Source organism: Schistocerca nitens, chromosome 4 (genome assembly GCF_023898315.1).
Source record: "Schistocerca nitens isolate TAMUIC-IGC-003100 chromosome 4, iqSchNite1.1, whole genome shotgun sequence".
NCBI classification, from domain to species: Eukaryota; Metazoa; Arthropoda; class Insecta; order Orthoptera; family Acrididae; genus Schistocerca; species Schistocerca nitens.
In genome coordinates this window covers 385,621,797-385,639,208 of record NC_064617.1, presented here as the reverse complement: position 1 = coordinate 385,639,208, position 17,412 = coordinate 385,621,797, and the positions used below count along the sequence as shown (strand labels likewise).

Genomic DNA, 17,412 nt, shown 5'->3' with positions numbered 1-17,412 from the left:
TTCAAAGCGATTAATAATGTGGGGGAGGGAGGAGGGGGAGAGGGAGGGAGGTAGAGGGGCTAAAAATGGAAATGCTCAAAGAAAATTGAAGATTATGATCAGTTTAAACAACAAAGAAAGGAAACAGCCAGAGTAATCACAAATACCAAATGAGCCTCTGAAAAGGAGAAACTTTTGGAAACAGACAAAAATTTCATAAAAAATGATACCTGTGACTTTGATCAAACTTTTAAGAATAAATTAAAGAGATACCAAACACTAAATGTCTGTTTCAAAAATGAGAACGGCAAAACTGGATTAAGTAATACTGAAAATTTTGAAATACTAGCAAGATATTTTCGTCGGCTTCTGAACTGTCCTGAACCAAGTCAAATTGGAGTTCTCGGCTATTACTGAAAATTTGGAAGAAGATTTACCACCAAATATAGAAAAAATTGAAGTACTTAAAACCCTCAAAAGAACAAAGCTAGTCAAGAAGAGTCTATTACTGATGAACTTTTGAAGTGGCCCTTGCAAAACATAGCAAATGAGTTAAATTTACCCACCTGAAGAAATCTGTAAAACAGAAAAATCCAAGAGGAATGGAAAATTGCCTTGGTATATCCACTCCACAAAGAGGTAATAAACAGGATGTAAAAAACTGTAGAGGAATCTCTTTACTGGCAGTAGCATATAAAGCATTTTCCAAGATTTTATCAAGCAGAATGGTCATTTAGGTGAATATCAAAGTGGTTTTAGGAAGGGAAGGTCATGCTCAGAACAAATATTTAACTTTAAGTCAGTTATTTGCCACACATTACTTAAGTCAAAGGACACTGTAATTATGTTTGTGGATTTTGATTTTGTTTACAGAGAAATTATAAATAAAATTATTCGAGAATTTGATGTGAAGTCTAAGTTGACAAACTTACTCTGTGAAATACTTATACATACAGTCTGTAAAGCAAAATTTATGGGAGTAATTTCACAGCCTTTCAAAACAACACAAATAAATCTCTTGGAAAAAATAGCCAGCAGAACTGGCTTAAGGGGCTCCGGAAAGGCTCAAAATCATGAAAAGTTCAATTTTTACTTTTTTGCGTTTTCTGAATCTGCAGACTATTACCTTTTAATAGATATATAATTTATTCAATTCCGAAGACTACAACTATTTTTAAATTTGTTTTGAAATGTGTTCTACATGGGCGTGACCCACTGTGGCGCTGTTAAACAGCTGTCAAATGGTGTTATTATTAATGTCCGTGTTCATCAGGTACATTTTAGTGATGTGAGATAAAGTATGTGTTGTGGCTAACCTGTGATGGTTCAATATATATCGCTGGTGTGATTGTCGATTGTTTCATGTTTATTTATTCTGTCGTTATCTCGAAAATATTCGTAATTAATTCTGTTTCTTGAGTCTCTGTTTTGTTGAAGTATAATAATGAGTAAAAGTAAATTTATTAGAAATCCTCTGAAGGCTTTTAAGAAAAAGAGAAATGTTGGAAAGCCAAAGGTATGTGTTATTACTGTAAACAATAAAGACGATAACCAAGTGAGTGAACCTAACCTCTCAAGTACACCTGCCCATAGCAGTCAAAGTGGGAAAGAAAATACTTCACAGAAGAAGCTTGGTTCAATGAGTGAAAACTATGAATGTTTTATGGGCGAATCGGATGTAAATGAAATATTTGATATGTCGGTTCTCAAAGGAATTTTTTCAAACTGTGTAAGATGTATTCATTGTAGTGAAGTTGGTCTGGAACTCTCCATAATAAAGAACGTAGGACTTGCTAGTGAAATACAACTGAAATGTGATAAGTGTTCATACATGACCACCTTTTGGAACAGTGTTGCAGTAACTGCAACTGAAGAAAATGGTAGCAAAATCTACGAACACAACATTAGATTTGTTTATTCCTTGCGTTCAGTTGGTAAGGGTGCTACTGCAGGTGCAATTTTCTGTGGCATCATGAATCTTCCAAATCCCCCAACCAAGTTTACGACCTATAATAAATTAATAGGGTCTAAAGAAGAAGATGTCTGTATAGAATCTATGAAGAACGCTGTGGAAGAGGCAGTAATGGAAAATAATGGTAACAGAGATTTGACTGCAGCGTTCGATGGTACCTGGCATAAACGTGGACACACATCTCTTCATGGTGTAGTATCTGCTACCAGTATGTATACAGGGAAAGTTTTAGATGTAGCAGTAATATCAAAGTATTGTAGATATCCACAAAAATATAAAGGTACACATGAAAATAATTGCAAAGCTAACTATAGTGGCAGTAGTGGAGGAATGGAAGTGGCTGGTGTTGCCAGTATATTCCAGCGTTCTGAGGCGTGTGATAAAGTGCGATATTTTAATTACCTTGGTGACGGTGATTCTAAAAGTTTCAAACATGTTCAAGGACTGAAGCCCTATGGTGATGATGTTGTAGTGCAGAAATTTGAGTGTATTGGACACGTACAGAAGCGAATGGGAACAAGACTTCGGCGACTGAAAGCTTCGTACAAAAAACAAAAACTCAGTGATGGTAAAGGGTTGGATGGGCAGGGAAGGTTAACTGACAGTGTAATTGACAAAATACAGAACTATTATGGAATGGCTATTAGGCAAAATACACAAAGTGTCGACGAAATGAAGAAGGCTGTTTGGGCTCTTTTTTTTTCATACTTCTTCAACCGATGAAAATCCCCAACATAGCTTGTGTCCCAAAGAAGAAGACAGTTGGTGTAAATATAACAAAGGATTGCTAACTGGTGAAGTGTACACTCATAAGCATAGTCTGCCTCATGCAATAATGGAGGTGATAAAACCTATTTTCAGAGACTTAGCAGCACCTGAACTGTTGAAAAAGTGTATTCACAGAAAAACTCAAAACCCCAATGAAAGTGTAAATAGTGTTATATGGTCGAGAATCCCCAAGACTGTATTTGTTGGAATAGAAACACTTCACTTTGGTGTGTATTATGCTGTTGCGACTTTCAATGATGGCAACATTGTAAGGTGCAAGCTATTTAGAAATATGGGAATGAAGATAGGTTCTAACATGGTACGAGCGATGCTTGCTTTAGACAAGGAACGCCTTCGGGCTGCAGACAGGGCTGTAAAGAGTCTAGAAATGCAAGCAAGAGTAAACAGGAGGAGGAACAAGAGGAAGCTGGAGGAGGAGTTTGCAGAGGATGAAGATAATCCACCCTATGGACCTGGAATGCACTAAAAAGTTAATCCAATCTTTGTCGCTCGATTCCCAAAAACTTTTATTTTCTCATACTAATTACATGTTTTCTAAGCATCTTCCAAACTGTATCTTTTTGAATATATAAATAAAAAATTGCAAAAAAATGTTGTGAATTTTCATTACAATTGAAAAAAAATCATCTTTAATAACTGAACTAAAATTTTGTAAAATCCCTGTGTTAAGTTGTAGCCCATATTCCAATAAATAATCTGTAAAAAGTTCAACTTCCTACCTCAAATACTTTGTGAGGAAAGATGTAATTTATAAGCATTATTTTAACATTGCAAGTATAGGGCGTTCCGGAGCCCCTTAAGAATTTCTGCAGAAAAAGCAAAATTTGTAACAAATGTTAAGGATCTTCCAAAATTCTCAAAACCAGATACTGACCAAATAGGAGGTAAAAAAAATTTCAAATATCTAGGGGAGATAATCCAAGAAAATGTTTTGGAAAAATCGGCAATAATGGAAAGTTTCCATAAAATGGGGAGATCATATGGTATCACCAAAGACATCTACAATAAAAAGGCCCTACCCAAATATGTAATAATAAGGCATTACGAAACAGTAGTGCAGCCAGAATGAATATATGCAAGTGAATGCCTGGCATTAAACTATAATTTAGACAAATATGAAGTACTAGAAATGTGAATTATAATGAAAATATTAGGACCACAAAACACAGCAGAAGACTGGAAATTACAAAGTAATGTCAAAACATACTGAAATATACCAAAATACAGAAAATATCTCAAACATAATGAGAAAATTAAGACTCATGTTTTTTGGACATTTATTTCGAATGCAGGACAGTAAATTATCTAATAAGATTTTCAAACATTTGTGCATTAAGAAGTCCACAACAAGCTGGATCAGTGAAATAAAAAAGGATTTAGAAAGAAACAATATAAAAAACAGAAGATAGAAACAAACCAGAAGCCTTTCAGGAAATAGTATTGAAAATAGAAGGATTCCAACAAGACTGGTTAAAAACTGTCTGAAGAAAGAAAGAAGAAACATAATGAACAAATGAAAGCATAATGGAAAAAAGACAAGAACAAAGGATGAAGAATGAAGAACTGAAATTGAAGTGTGATTTGCAGATGGCCTATCTGCAGTAAAAAAATTAAAATGTTTAGTTAATAACAATATACTGCAGAGAATGCTTCTTCTACAATGGTAAATGGAATACTTTGGTGTGCCATGAGACTGGGATTTCATCAGATTTTATACTAGCCACCAGCACGAGTTGAGCATGCACCACATTAGCATAAATGACTGTGGCTGGACTATGGTGCCCAACATATGGAATATTTCATCTCCAAAGTTGGGCTTTCCATGTGCTTACATACAGAGATGAGCAAAATAATGTGAACATCTGTACTTACTTGGGAATGGTTTATTAATAAGGGGTTGGACCCCATTTCCCCGTAATATAGCTGCAATTCTTCTTGGAATACTGGCATATAATGATTGTATAGTCTCCAGTGGAATGTTAAGCCACTCTTTGATCAGAACCACCTCTAACTCCTGTTGTGATAAGGGAGGCAGGAATCTACTCTGGCATCCACACTCCAATAGTACGCACAAGGGTTCGATAGTGTTCCAGTCCAGAGACAGTGCTGGCCAGGGAAAATGCCGCAGCTCAGTTGCATGCTCCTCATACCACGATTGTACTGTCCTGGCTGCATTATTGTTCTGAAATATGGCATGATAGTTGGGGAACAACATCTAAATCATGGGGTGCACCTGCTCACCTAAAACGTTCACGTAATCATTGGCCGTAATACAGCATTTTGAGAGTCATGATGGGACCAGCAGAATACCATGATATGGCTGCCCACACCATCACACTTCCACCTCCATGCTTAACCACCGGAATCAAGCAATCAGGATTGTAGGCTTCTTTTGGCATTCTCCTCACATAAACCTGGCCTGATGTTGGAGTTAACAAAGATGTTGACTTTTCGGACCATATGACATGTTTCCACTGATCAGCCGCCCAGAATTTGTGCTCGTGACACCATGTTTTATGCTTTTTTGGACTGGTTGTTGTTACTAATGGTTTCAGTATAACAGCTCATCCATGAATATTCGCTTTATCAATATTATGAAAAGGAAAGTTGTCACTCACCATTTAGCAGAGGTGCGGAGTCACAGATAGACACAACAAAAAGACTGTCACAAATAAGCTTTAGGTGTGTGTGTGTGTGTGTGTGTGTGTGTGTGTGTGTGTGTGTGTGTGTGTGTGTGTGTGTTTTTATTTTTGATGAAGGCCTTGCTGGCCAAAAGCTTATTTGTGACCTGGATTTCCCATTGTTTAATATTCGCTTTATGGAGTTCTTGGCCAACTGTGTCAATAGATATGGGATCTCGCAGATGGCTATTGTGCTCTGCAGTCACTTTAGCCATCATAGTTTTTTGTTATTTTGACACAATTCGTGTTAGTGTATGACGATCTCTGTCATTCAGTTTTGATTTGCGCTCACTATTACGTTTACATGATGATGCCTTATTTTGTGTAGGCTGTGTGACTGTTGAAATGGTTGCTCTTGAAACATTCAATAATTTGGCTCTCTTGGTTACTGATGCTCCAGCTACTCGGGGCTCCCCAATCTGCACTCTTTGAAACTCTGTTAGGTCTTTCATTGCACATCACATCAACATCGGCCTCTGAATGCAAACATGAGGTGTGCACTACTCATAAACAACCTGTACTTATGTCTACTCCTTAGTGAACATGCACAGTCCAGTGCGACATGTGCCTTACCTGCATTGTTGACTATCAAACACAACCATCCCATTACTACCATTGTTCACATTATTTTGCTTATCCCCTGTATAAGAGTGTGCCCTTAGTATCTTGATTCAAAGAAAATTACTGCCATCACAGTCACCAACTGCTGAGAACACTGTTTTGATGACAGATGGCACTGTCAATGATCACGGTATTTTATAGCAAGTAAATAGACCACAGTGCACCATTTACACATCAACTCAATGCTGGACAACTGATGAACAGTCATACTATTCACTGTGGGATGGTGTCTAGAGTACAGAAGCCACTGCCTCACACGTGTGCTCTGGTCACTGCTCATCATGGTGCAAGAGATTAACATGAGCATAAGAACACTACCACAGGATGCTTATAGCAAGGAAAAACATCACAGGGACTGATGAAACACAATAACAGACAAAATTGGGTACAGTTAGATAAACAATGTACAGTAGCACATCCCAAATGTGAATAGTCTATAGTTTAGGTAGTTGGGAGATATTCTCACACAGAGTTTGTTTAATATGGGATGAAACGAGGTCCTTAAGATGTCTCTCAGCAATAACATCAGAAGAATCTACTGCACTTGTGTTTGTACACCTAAGGCATTCTTCAGGTGACCTGTACATGCAGCAAGGCACATCATTCCTGAATAGAACATACCGAACAACTCAATTACTTAGAAGCGAAATTGTAATAACCTGCTCATTACTGCACTTCTGCCATGCGTGTCGAAATGTGCACATGTTTGAGTAGTGCACCATTCAGTTCTCTGGCCCACACTAGATGCCACCGACCTTGATCTGGCACCTATAGCAAGTGGCCCCTAGTCGGGCAAATGCTTCTTATCCAGCCATATATTGGCCAGCAGTCTCGTATTTGTTCTCTAAACTCTATTGCAATTATTCTGTCACACCGTGACTTAATAAATAGGTGGTTTCTTATGCTGTGTTTTTTATTATGTTTGAAGTTATAACATAACTGGCGAAGAGTAGAACTTCCATATGCTCAACATCAGTGATGGTTTTTTCATGTAAGTTATCCATGCATCCAGTACTTCAGTCATTTCTCCACCAGCGACAACTTATTATGGCCACCTCGGAAAATCTTGTGACTACATTGATAGTTCATACTCCATCATCTTAGTGCATCAACTGCAGTTTCTGCCAATTGATGACTCTTCTGAAGATTCGGAAGCTTATGGAAAACAGCCCCACGCGCACTTCATTACATTTCTGGTGACTAACAAAAAAACTTGTAAGGCTCTGTTTTTATCATAGATTACTCCTTGTAATAGTCTGCAGGTCATGGTCTTGCGGTCGCATTCTCTCTTCCCACGCACGGGGTCCCGGGTTCAATTCTCAGCGGGGTCAGGGATTTTCCCTACCTCGAGATGACTGAGTGGTGTTGAGTCGCCATCATCATCATTCATCCCCATTATGGTCGGAGGAAGGCAATGGAAAACCACCTCCGTTAGGACCTTGCCTCATCGGTGGTGCGGGTCTCGCGCATCGTCCCCTACACTCCTCGGAGTATGGGACCTCCTCCTCCTCCTCCTCCTCCTCCTCCTCCTCATCATCATCATCATCATCATCCATCCATCATCCATCATCCTTCACCACCACCACCACCACCACCACCACCACCACCACCACCACCACTTGCATGTACCAGCTGTTTTGTCAATTAGTCTCTTAGCAGGAACTGGCCTCACTACTTTAGACGAAATGTTGAGATTGTTGTTTTCGTTGTTTTCGCTTTATCGCAAATTTACCAGTGCTGCAAGCAGTCACATCAATCTTATTGGGCTTGGGTGTTAGAACTGCAGCTTTGAGCTGTAAGTCACTTTATTACTAAAACCTCCAAAGAATCCGACACAGATTCCATGGTTAGAGAAGCAATTGTCTGCCTAGGACCCGACAAGGAAGTTCATAAGAGAGAGCCCTCCAGTGAGAGGATCCATCCTTGGAAGAAATTTTGAACTCTGCTCAGTCTTTTGAAGTCTCATATGTTGCAGGCCACGAAATAAAAGCATGGGGCGACAGTGCTGTCATTGTCAGTGAACCATGTCAGTGCACAGAAACAAACTTGCTGAAGAGGAAGTCGATGTCATTCAAACAACCAAACCCGGCCACAACAGACAAACCCATCGGCAACAACAAGAACACCATGCAGCACTTCTGTCATGTCCTGCTTGCTTTGCGCAACATGAGACAGCTGCATGCCCCAGGTGGTGGGCATTGTCGCGAAAGTGTCACAAAAAAGTCCACATTGCATCAGTCTGTCATCCTCCACCTTCCTCAGAACAAATGGACACTGACATTCATTCTATTACCTCACTGCCTGCAGTTCAGAATGAATTCTTTACTGAAGTGTCTGTTCTGAACAAACTGTTATCCCTACAAGCTGTTTCACTCCTCAACTCTCAAATGTACACATGGCTGTGCTTTTCATCGTAAACTCCCATCAAATGCTGTCTGGTAACCTATAATAAACAGTGTATTCCTGTTCTTGGTCAATTTACGGCCACCATGGCTTACAAAACTATAGTCCATCCTATCATATATTTGGCTGTTAACGATCGTCACACAAAATTTGTTTGGGTTAGATGCTTTCATTGCTTCTGAATTTTCTATAAGTGACACAGTGCATCTTTTATCAGATCAGGTTTCTTATCACAACCAAGATTCAATGTGTTCCGAGTTTTCGGATTTGTTTTCAGAGTGTCAATATGTGCACACATTTGAATGGCATGCCATTTGGCTGCTCCGGGCACCCAGCAAAGGTCACCGACCTTAGTCTGGCACACTTACCCCTCTGCATCCAACAGCAAGCAGCCCCTGGTGGGCAAATGTTTCCTATATACATGTTAAAGAAAGAACAGACCATATGCACCAAAACCCAAAGAATGTGTAGAACAGTGCATATCAGCAGTAAGACTGTTGAGAGAAGCGGTACATGGAGGCCCACACCACCCTGTTCCTATGACTCAAAATATCAGCAGTACCATTTCAAGCTGAGGCTGTGATGAGCCGTCGATAAAGAAAGTAGAAATATGCTTGCAAGCACCTACATACTTTGTCGATTTTGAAGGGTTCCAAGAGAATGAATGGTTAAAAATATTTGTTTCCAGGATATGGGCTTATCATACTATAAATTTTTAGATTTTACAAAATATGCTGCTATGACAATGATTTATACAATGAACCAGTGGATAGAAGAGTTTTATAGTAGTGACAATACACAATTTGATTGTGTCACAGTATTACCTGCCATCTTCCCTTGGCAGCCGTAACAAACTGCAAAACTATGTTTAGGTTATTGGCTACATGACAGAGCACTACAAAAGGTGTGGGACAGAGCACTAAAAAAGGTGTGGACCTGTGAGTCATGAAGATTTCCTTGCGTAATGAATATTCTATCAAGTTTTAAGATTGGAGCCAGATCATGTTGACTTTTTGCCACAATATTTCGGCTGGCAATTGTCCAGCCATTTTCAGGTGAGTGTCCACCACAGGAGACTACTAGGTCAGAGCATCGGCTTTATAGCACAAATTGGTGTGGAAATGCATGTGCATTGGCAGCCATCACAGGGGCATTTTCTATCAAAACTTGCATCCTTTGCAAATACTCCTCCATGTGTAAAGGTCAAACTACATCTCTGCCCCCTATCGGAAGTCACGCTCACATCACTAAAAACAAACATCAGATGTCACCAGACATGTCATTACTAATAAAAATTTTTCTCTCACAAGAAATTAAAGAGATCACTGGTCCCATGCCTTATCCAGTTGAAAGCTGCCATCACCATTTATAAGATTTTGTACCAAACATATTTCCACAGATTCTTAAATTACTGAATCCTAAAAGCATCTTGCAGGGGCCAAGATTTTTGTGGCACAATAATCTATAGGGTGTCCTGTGATAATACAATGCTCCACCAGGGCCAACTTACTGGGCTGAAAAAGGTGAGTGTGGCACTTATGTTCAATGCACCTTTCACGTACTGTATGTATTGTCTGACTTATGTATGCTTTGCTGCACACTGGTACAGGATCTTGTAAATAACGGCTTTCTGCAGACCCATATCGTCCTTTAGCGAACCGAGAAGGGCACTGATCTTCGCCAGTGGCTGGATTATTACTTTAACTTGATGTCTCCCTAGGATCCTACCTACTTTAAACAAAAGGTTGCCGACATATGGAAGGAACGCTCTGGACTTGAATGGCTTCTTATTTCTTGATCTAGTGGGTGGTCACATTTCCTCCTCCTTAGCGCTTTACTAATCTGATATGTAGAGAAACCATTATCATTTAATACTGGCTGTAGCTGTTCTAGCTCCTTTGTAAGGCTGTCTCCATCAGAAACTACACGAGCCCAGTGCACCAACGTTCTAAGGATGCCAATAGTTTGTGAAGGTTGATGGCAGACCGACACTTGCAAATAAATGTCTGCCGTATCTGTGGTCTTATACCCTAATAACCCATCCACTCTCCTAGTAACCAAGACATCCAAAAACAGTAAGAAGCCATCTTTCTCTATTTCCATCATAAACAGGACGTTCTTGTGGATTGAATTTAGATGTTCCAAGAAGCATGACATTTGTTCTTCACCATGGAGCCACACTACAAAAGTGTCATCTATATATCACCAGAAGACTCTTGGCTTAAGTTCTGCTGAATCATGTGCCCTTTCGTCAAAGCCTTCCATAAAAAAAGTTTGCTACCAGAGAGGAGAGAGGATTGCCCATGGTAACACCATCAGTCTGCTCAAAATATTCATTGTTAATTAAAAAGTAGGTCAAGGAAATGACATGAGGAAAAAGTACTGTTATATCGGCCATGAACTTATTGCCGATGAGTGACAAAGAGTTCATATGAGGAACCTTAGTAAAAAGTGAGATGACATCGAAGCTCACAAGTAAATCAGTTTCGCTGAGTTGAATTGACTTCAGTCTATTGACAAAGTCAGCAGAGTTGCGAACACGATGCACGCACTTCCCCACAAAAGGTCTCAGTAGAGGGGCAAGATGTATCGCCAAATCATATGTGGGGACTTCGATACTACTGACTGTCGACTGTACGGAACCTTTTCTTTATGAATCTTCAGAAGACCAAATAACCTGGGTGTACAGAACTATGAGGTCTTAATGTTTTGGCCAATTCTTGCAGAAAAGAAAAATAATTCAGCAGTGCCGATGTTTTCCTTTCCACTTTCCTTGTGGGGTCTTTGTCAATCTTCCGACCCGTTGGTTCACTCAGAAAGTTATAATCTTCTGTTCATAAACCTCACATGGCAACAGCACAGTGGTATTTCCCTTACCTGCTGGTAAGATCACCAAGTGTGGATCTTCCTGTAGCTTTTGTGGTGCGGCCCTTTCCATGGCAGAAATTTTGCTCTTCCGATGGGGGAGGTTTTTTTTTTAAGTGCACAACAAGTTTCATGTCTTATTTCTTCTGCAGCATCACTATGAAGAGGTCTAACAGCTTTCTCAGCAGCACCAATAAACTCAGTCAGAGGCAGAACTCTTATCGTAGGGGTGAAGTTCAAGCCTTTCCCAAGCACAGACAGTGTTACGTTGCCCAAAATATTACCCGTGAAATTGACCACGGAGTGTCAAAAGCTATCTTCTTGTGGTAATGTTGCCGATGGTGGCAAACTTTGAAAACTGTCTTGAAGTAGACTCCTCGTGGACCCAGTCCGACTTTGCCCAGGTCAGGTCATCGACCCATGCCCAGGAAGTGATGTCAGGCTGGATGCAATCTTCATACTCAGATGGAACACATGTTTCAATATGGCATCCAAGTCATGGCAAGTAAAACGGATCCTCTCCTTCACAAGTGCTAGGTTTGCCTAATGAGAACATTGGTTACTCTACACATCAGATTAGTACATTGCTGAGGAGGAAAAAATGTGCCCGTCCACAATATGAAGAAGATAAGCTCTTTAAGTCCAGAGTGTTCCTTCCAAATGCTGCCAATCTTTCATCTTAAGTAGGTAAGATCCTAAGGGAACATCAAGTTTAAGTAATCTTCCAGCCGCTGGTGAATATCGATGTCCTCCTCAGTTCGGTAAACTACAATCTGGAATCTGCAGAAGGCCGGTATTTACAGAATTCCGTGCCTGTGCGGCAAAGTGTACATAGGTCAGCGACATGACTGCGCCTTCCGATAGGAAGCGGACATGTAGTTTCACCGTTACGCTTGCACCTGCATGCCACAGATGGAGCAGTACTTGCAGAGGACGCGGATTTTGATAGGGACTCTCCTATGACAGCCATGAATGCGCGTGCATTTCCATGCCAATTTTTGCTATAAAGCTCACACCTGAACTAGCAGTCTCCAGTAGCAGACACTCAGCAGAAGATGGCTGGATGGTTGTCTGGCGAAATAGCGAGACCAGAAGTCAACATGATTCGACTGCAATCCCGAAACTTCATTGAAAGGTGTAGACCTATTAGTATCAATGTCTCAGTGTTCTTTGTCAAGTGCTGCAGTGGTGGCACACATGCTATTATGTTTGCTTCAATTGTCCACAAACCAACACCATCACAGACCACAATGGGCACATAAGCATCATGGCTGACATGCTGATTGACAAAATGTAATGTTTCTGAACAAGTCCTACTTCAAATTGGCCCTATTATCACAGCCTCAAAACTGTTAGTGACCACAATCTGGAAGCCAGCTTTAGTTATCATCATAGCAGGCAGAAATCATCTATTATGATGGACAGAAATCATCAAGTATGATGGCTTGCTGCAGCATTTGATGCAGCATGGCAATCTCAGCATAGCATACACAGTGAATGCTGAGTAGTGATAAATACACCAATGAGTTTTTATAGCAGAGTAAAACACTTCTCTTGGAAGTTCAACATGCTGCAATTATTTCAGCAGAACAACACATGCCTGTATGCAGTAAGGAGTGTACTAGCTTTCTGTGAAGAAAGATGGGTACAACTTCAGTTTAAACTTCCAAGTTGAGAGACCGCTGTCGATATATAAAACTATTCTATGATTATCCATCTCCAACTGCAAGAGAGATGTTCGGATACAAAACAGTTAGAGACAAATAAATGGTTTTATGTACTGACTACAGCTTGTCAACTGGGAAATTTTAATTGAAGAAAAAGGGAAAGTCTACATTGATGATGGGTACCACTGTTTTGCTGGCCTATGATTGCTTGGCATATCACTCATCAAACATGTTTGGGGTTTGGTTGGTTGGTAATAGTAATTACTATTGATGACTGACTGGCTATGGAGAGATTACCTCAGGGACATATTCAGGTCCTCTTTGATTTTACACTACGACATTTCAAGCCTGACTGACATATGTGTAAGTTTCACACCACATTAAAGTCTTAAGGAAAGAAATTATATATAGTTCTGTAATCTTAATCATTTTTGTTTGTGTAACTAATCTACGATAAAAATTTATTTTGATCACATGTATTCTTTCTACTCCTGTAGTTTCCATAGTAATTATTATGACAATGCTGCTGATAACGGAACAGACTGGACTAGGACTGGACAAGGAATCTGTCACACACTTTTTGAAGGAACCATCATGTTATTCATCTGAAGCTCTGTAAGGTAATCCTGATTTCCAAATATGCTTGAATAAGGCACAAATTCCAGATATGTTGAATCAAGCAAGAAGAATCAAAAGGATTAAGTTCTGAAGCAATATAAATGTCTGTAATCAAGGAGACTTCAAGATAAATTAAAACATTGATGAACACACATTTTCAGGCCAATCACTGTGCAAAATGTATAATGTTATGCGTGAATAGCTTTAACTACTCATCACAACAAGTTAGAGTTGCAACAAAAATCAAAAACCGAAGCAACTCACCCACAAGTTTCCAATCATTTCTCCAATATAAAGGAAAAATAACGGTTTTGTCAGCTGCACTGTTTCCAAGCTCTCCAGTTTTGTCAGCTGTTGGACTGGTGGACCTGAGAGTCTAACTGCAAAATTGACTATTTCTTCTTTTGTTCTGTCACCTTTGAATGTGTGCTGAGCATCTCCCTTCAAACTGAAAAATAAGGGAGAAATCTGTGAGTTTCTGGACAAACTTCATCATTGCATCACATTTTTTTCCAATTATCTGTGTAAAGAAACACTGTTGCAACTTGGCTGGAACAAAGGCATCATTTAATTATGAGCAATGCAGCTTCATTTTGATGAAATATGATGAGTTACTGCCCCAAAAATCTGCATGTCATATCTCATTTTCACTTGATAGCATGCCAGGGTTCTTCCAATAATCAAGTATATATGATTGTGTGCCTAACCCTTTAAAGAAACCACTTTTCACTATCAAAGGCTATAAGCAATAGTTAAATCTACTACCTAGTTTCCGCACTGGGACAAGATGCATTTTTTATGTACAAGACTACAGTATTACATGCTCTTTTGCATCTCCCTGTTTCAACTAAAATCATTTTCACATTACTGTACCTGTACCACTCTCCAAAATTGATAGGGGTAGGAATGTCTCATGGCGAGGGGGGGGGGGGGGGGGGCGGAGAGGAGGGGTGCAAGCGTTTACAATCTGGAGATATGTGGAAACACATCAGGCAATACTATCCAAAGACTCATCTTAGACAATACACTGAAGAAAGCCAAGACTACATTTATAGCATTTGCAAATTTGGAGAAAGCTACTGACTGGACTACACTTTCTGAAATTTTGAAGGTTGCAAGGATAAAATGCAGGAAGTGAAGACTGCAATTATAAGAGTTGAAGGACATGTAAAGGAAGCAATGAGTTGAGAAGGAAGTGGGAGAGGATTGCAGCCTATACCCAACGTAAAACTATTTTTACATTGAGCAGGCAGAAAAGAGAAATTTGGAAAAGGAATTAAAATTCAGAGAGAAGAGAGATCTGCTGATGACATTTTAATTCCACCAGAGACGGCAAAAGACTTGGAACTGCAACTGAATGGAATGGCTAGAGTCTTGGAAGTAGATTGTAAGTAAAATAAGAGTAACAGAATGTAAATGAATTTAACAAGTTAATGCTGAGGGACTTATATTTGGGAAGTAGCAGGTAACTTTTACTATTTGACCAAAAATAAATGTATTTCTGAAAAAGAGGAATTTGTTAACATCCAATATTAATTTGCCAGGAGGTATTTTCTGACAGTATTGGCATGGAGTAGAGCCTTGTACAGAAGTAAAACACTGATAATAAGCACTTCAGAAAAGAAGAGAATAAATGCTTTTGAAATACTGTGCTACAGAAGACTGCTTCAAATTAGATGGGTTGATCAAAACTTAATGAGGCAGTAATGAGTAAAATTTGACAGAAAAGAAATGTATAAAAACTTGACTAAAAGAATGGATCGGTTTATATGACACATCCTAATCAATCAAGGAATAGTTAAATTGATAATGGACAGAAGCGAATGTGTGTGGGTGTATGTGAGAGGGGGAGGGGAAGTCTGATCTAATCACGAATATTGTAAGAAGGATCAAATGGATAATCGCTATAGGTTGCAGTAGCTGCTTAAAGATTGCGCAGGGTAGGCTTGAGTGGAGAGCTACATCAGATCTGTCTGTGGACCGAAGACGACAACATATCATGAACAGTAATGGTTCTGTAATCCATTCCCTTGGGGTAGAGCCACAAAAACCTTTACTGCTAAAAATTTAATCCACTTAAGAACCAAGCCTTGCATGTCATTATTGTTAATTTTCTGATTAGCTCTGAGAAAGAAATTCTGTAATACATCCAGCAACAAAATGACAAGAAAAGCTGAAAATGTCTCAATATACTCAGTTTGGGGTAAAAATCTAGCTATATTCACATGTCTTTATTAGACGTCTAGCAAGTAGCAGCGGAATTTCGATTTTACATTCTCCGATTTTACGTTTTTTGGAAACTGCACCATAAATTCGTAGTCCATGTGAAAAAGCAGTTAAGTTCAATGCTAAAAATTCCCTGTTTTCACATTTCTTTCTAGTAAAGTTTACTTTCTAGTAAAGTTCACTTGAGTTCGTCCCGTTTTCTTGCTATTGGCATTTGATGTGACTGAACAAGTTGCAAGTAGCAAAAAAAAGTGGTTTGCACCGGGGCTCATGGCGGAGTTGAGGGAATATTTCAGGCCACTGTGAAAATGGGAGATGTGAGAGAGAAAATGCTGGAGGAATCCACAATCGGTGTTGCCAACGCAACTTGCAACGTTTAGCTTCACCATGCAATGATGATGGTTCGACTACATTATGCACTACTTTTCTGCAGAAACTGACGTAATTGTGATGTGGTGGCACTGTGAAAGCAACCAGGAATGAAGCGATCAATTTTTCGATTGCTATAGCGTGAAGTTGATGTTAATGGCAGTTAATGTTAGTGGCAGGAGAATCTCAGTTGTAGCAAGAACTCTTTGGGTAATGTGTGTGTGGTTGCACAAAGTGTGAAATATTTATGACAAAGAAGAATATTTTATTGCTTATCATTTCACATGCAGCAATTTAAGCTGTCCTCTTAGGTTCCTGCCTAACCACACACTAGGAAATTGCCACATATTAAGCTTATCCATTACGGATGTTTTAGAACCTGCGACTGTTAATTGAATGTAAATACCTAAAAATGTTTGAAAAGTGGGTCATGGAATAATAAATAACGTTTCAGAAAAAAGTGACTGGTTGCAGTTTTTTGTATTTACATATAATCACCACATATTTGGAAATAAACAGCAAAGTATTTGTGACATGAAACCATATGAATTTTATTGCTGCTCATTTCACTCTCAAGAATGTTAACTGTCCTGTTAGGTTTCTGCATAATCACTCACTCTGAAATCTGGACATCTGGAAATAAAACAGGCAAATATTTATTTCATCTTTCCTTCTCCGACAAGATAGAAAGGTTTAATAACATCGACACTTGCAGAACATATCGTATTACAATCATAATGAATGTGATAACAACGCTAAGTTGAAAAAATATTGGCATGCAATGAACTGCAAACAAATAACCTATGACTCAGCTAACCATGATGTTATCCATTATGCTACAGCTTCCTCATCTGAATTTTGCATTGTACATTATTTATTATAAATATCTCTTGAAGCCTTATGTTGTTGATGCTGTATTAACTGACATTTCCTTTGAAACAGTATACTGCACTCATTGTCACACACTATGAAAGATGTGAATAATCAAAGTGCACACAGTTCACACAGGGGTCATTCACAAGCGCACACTAAAGTCAATAGGCAAAAGCCCACTAGTGATGTCACCACTGCAAAAAGTACTGTGAAGTGGCTTCCACACTACCACTCCTACAGTGTTTCCCATCTGTTTCCAACTTTGTTTCTTGTGTCTGTTTCTGTCTACACTGGCAGCACACATTTCTCAGTGTATTCACAATGTCTGCAGTGCTGTTTGTTGTATTGT

General features: G+C 39.2%; 1 protein-coding gene across 3 annotated transcripts in view; it reads right to left on the bottom strand.

The window, feature by feature from the left end:
• The window catches only part of LOC126251431 (protein disulfide-isomerase TMX3), a 186,901-nt gene that overhangs the window by 92,020 nt on the left and 77,469 nt on the right, over positions 1–17,412 (bottom strand). For all 3 annotated transcript variants that reach the window (XM_049951850.1, XM_049951852.1, XM_049951851.1), the window contains one exon: positions 13,860–14,043. In XM_049951850.1, the coding sequence (XP_049807807.1) occupies positions 13,860–14,043 (184 nt within the window). The remainder of the gene's footprint in view (positions 1–13,859; positions 14,044–17,412) is intronic.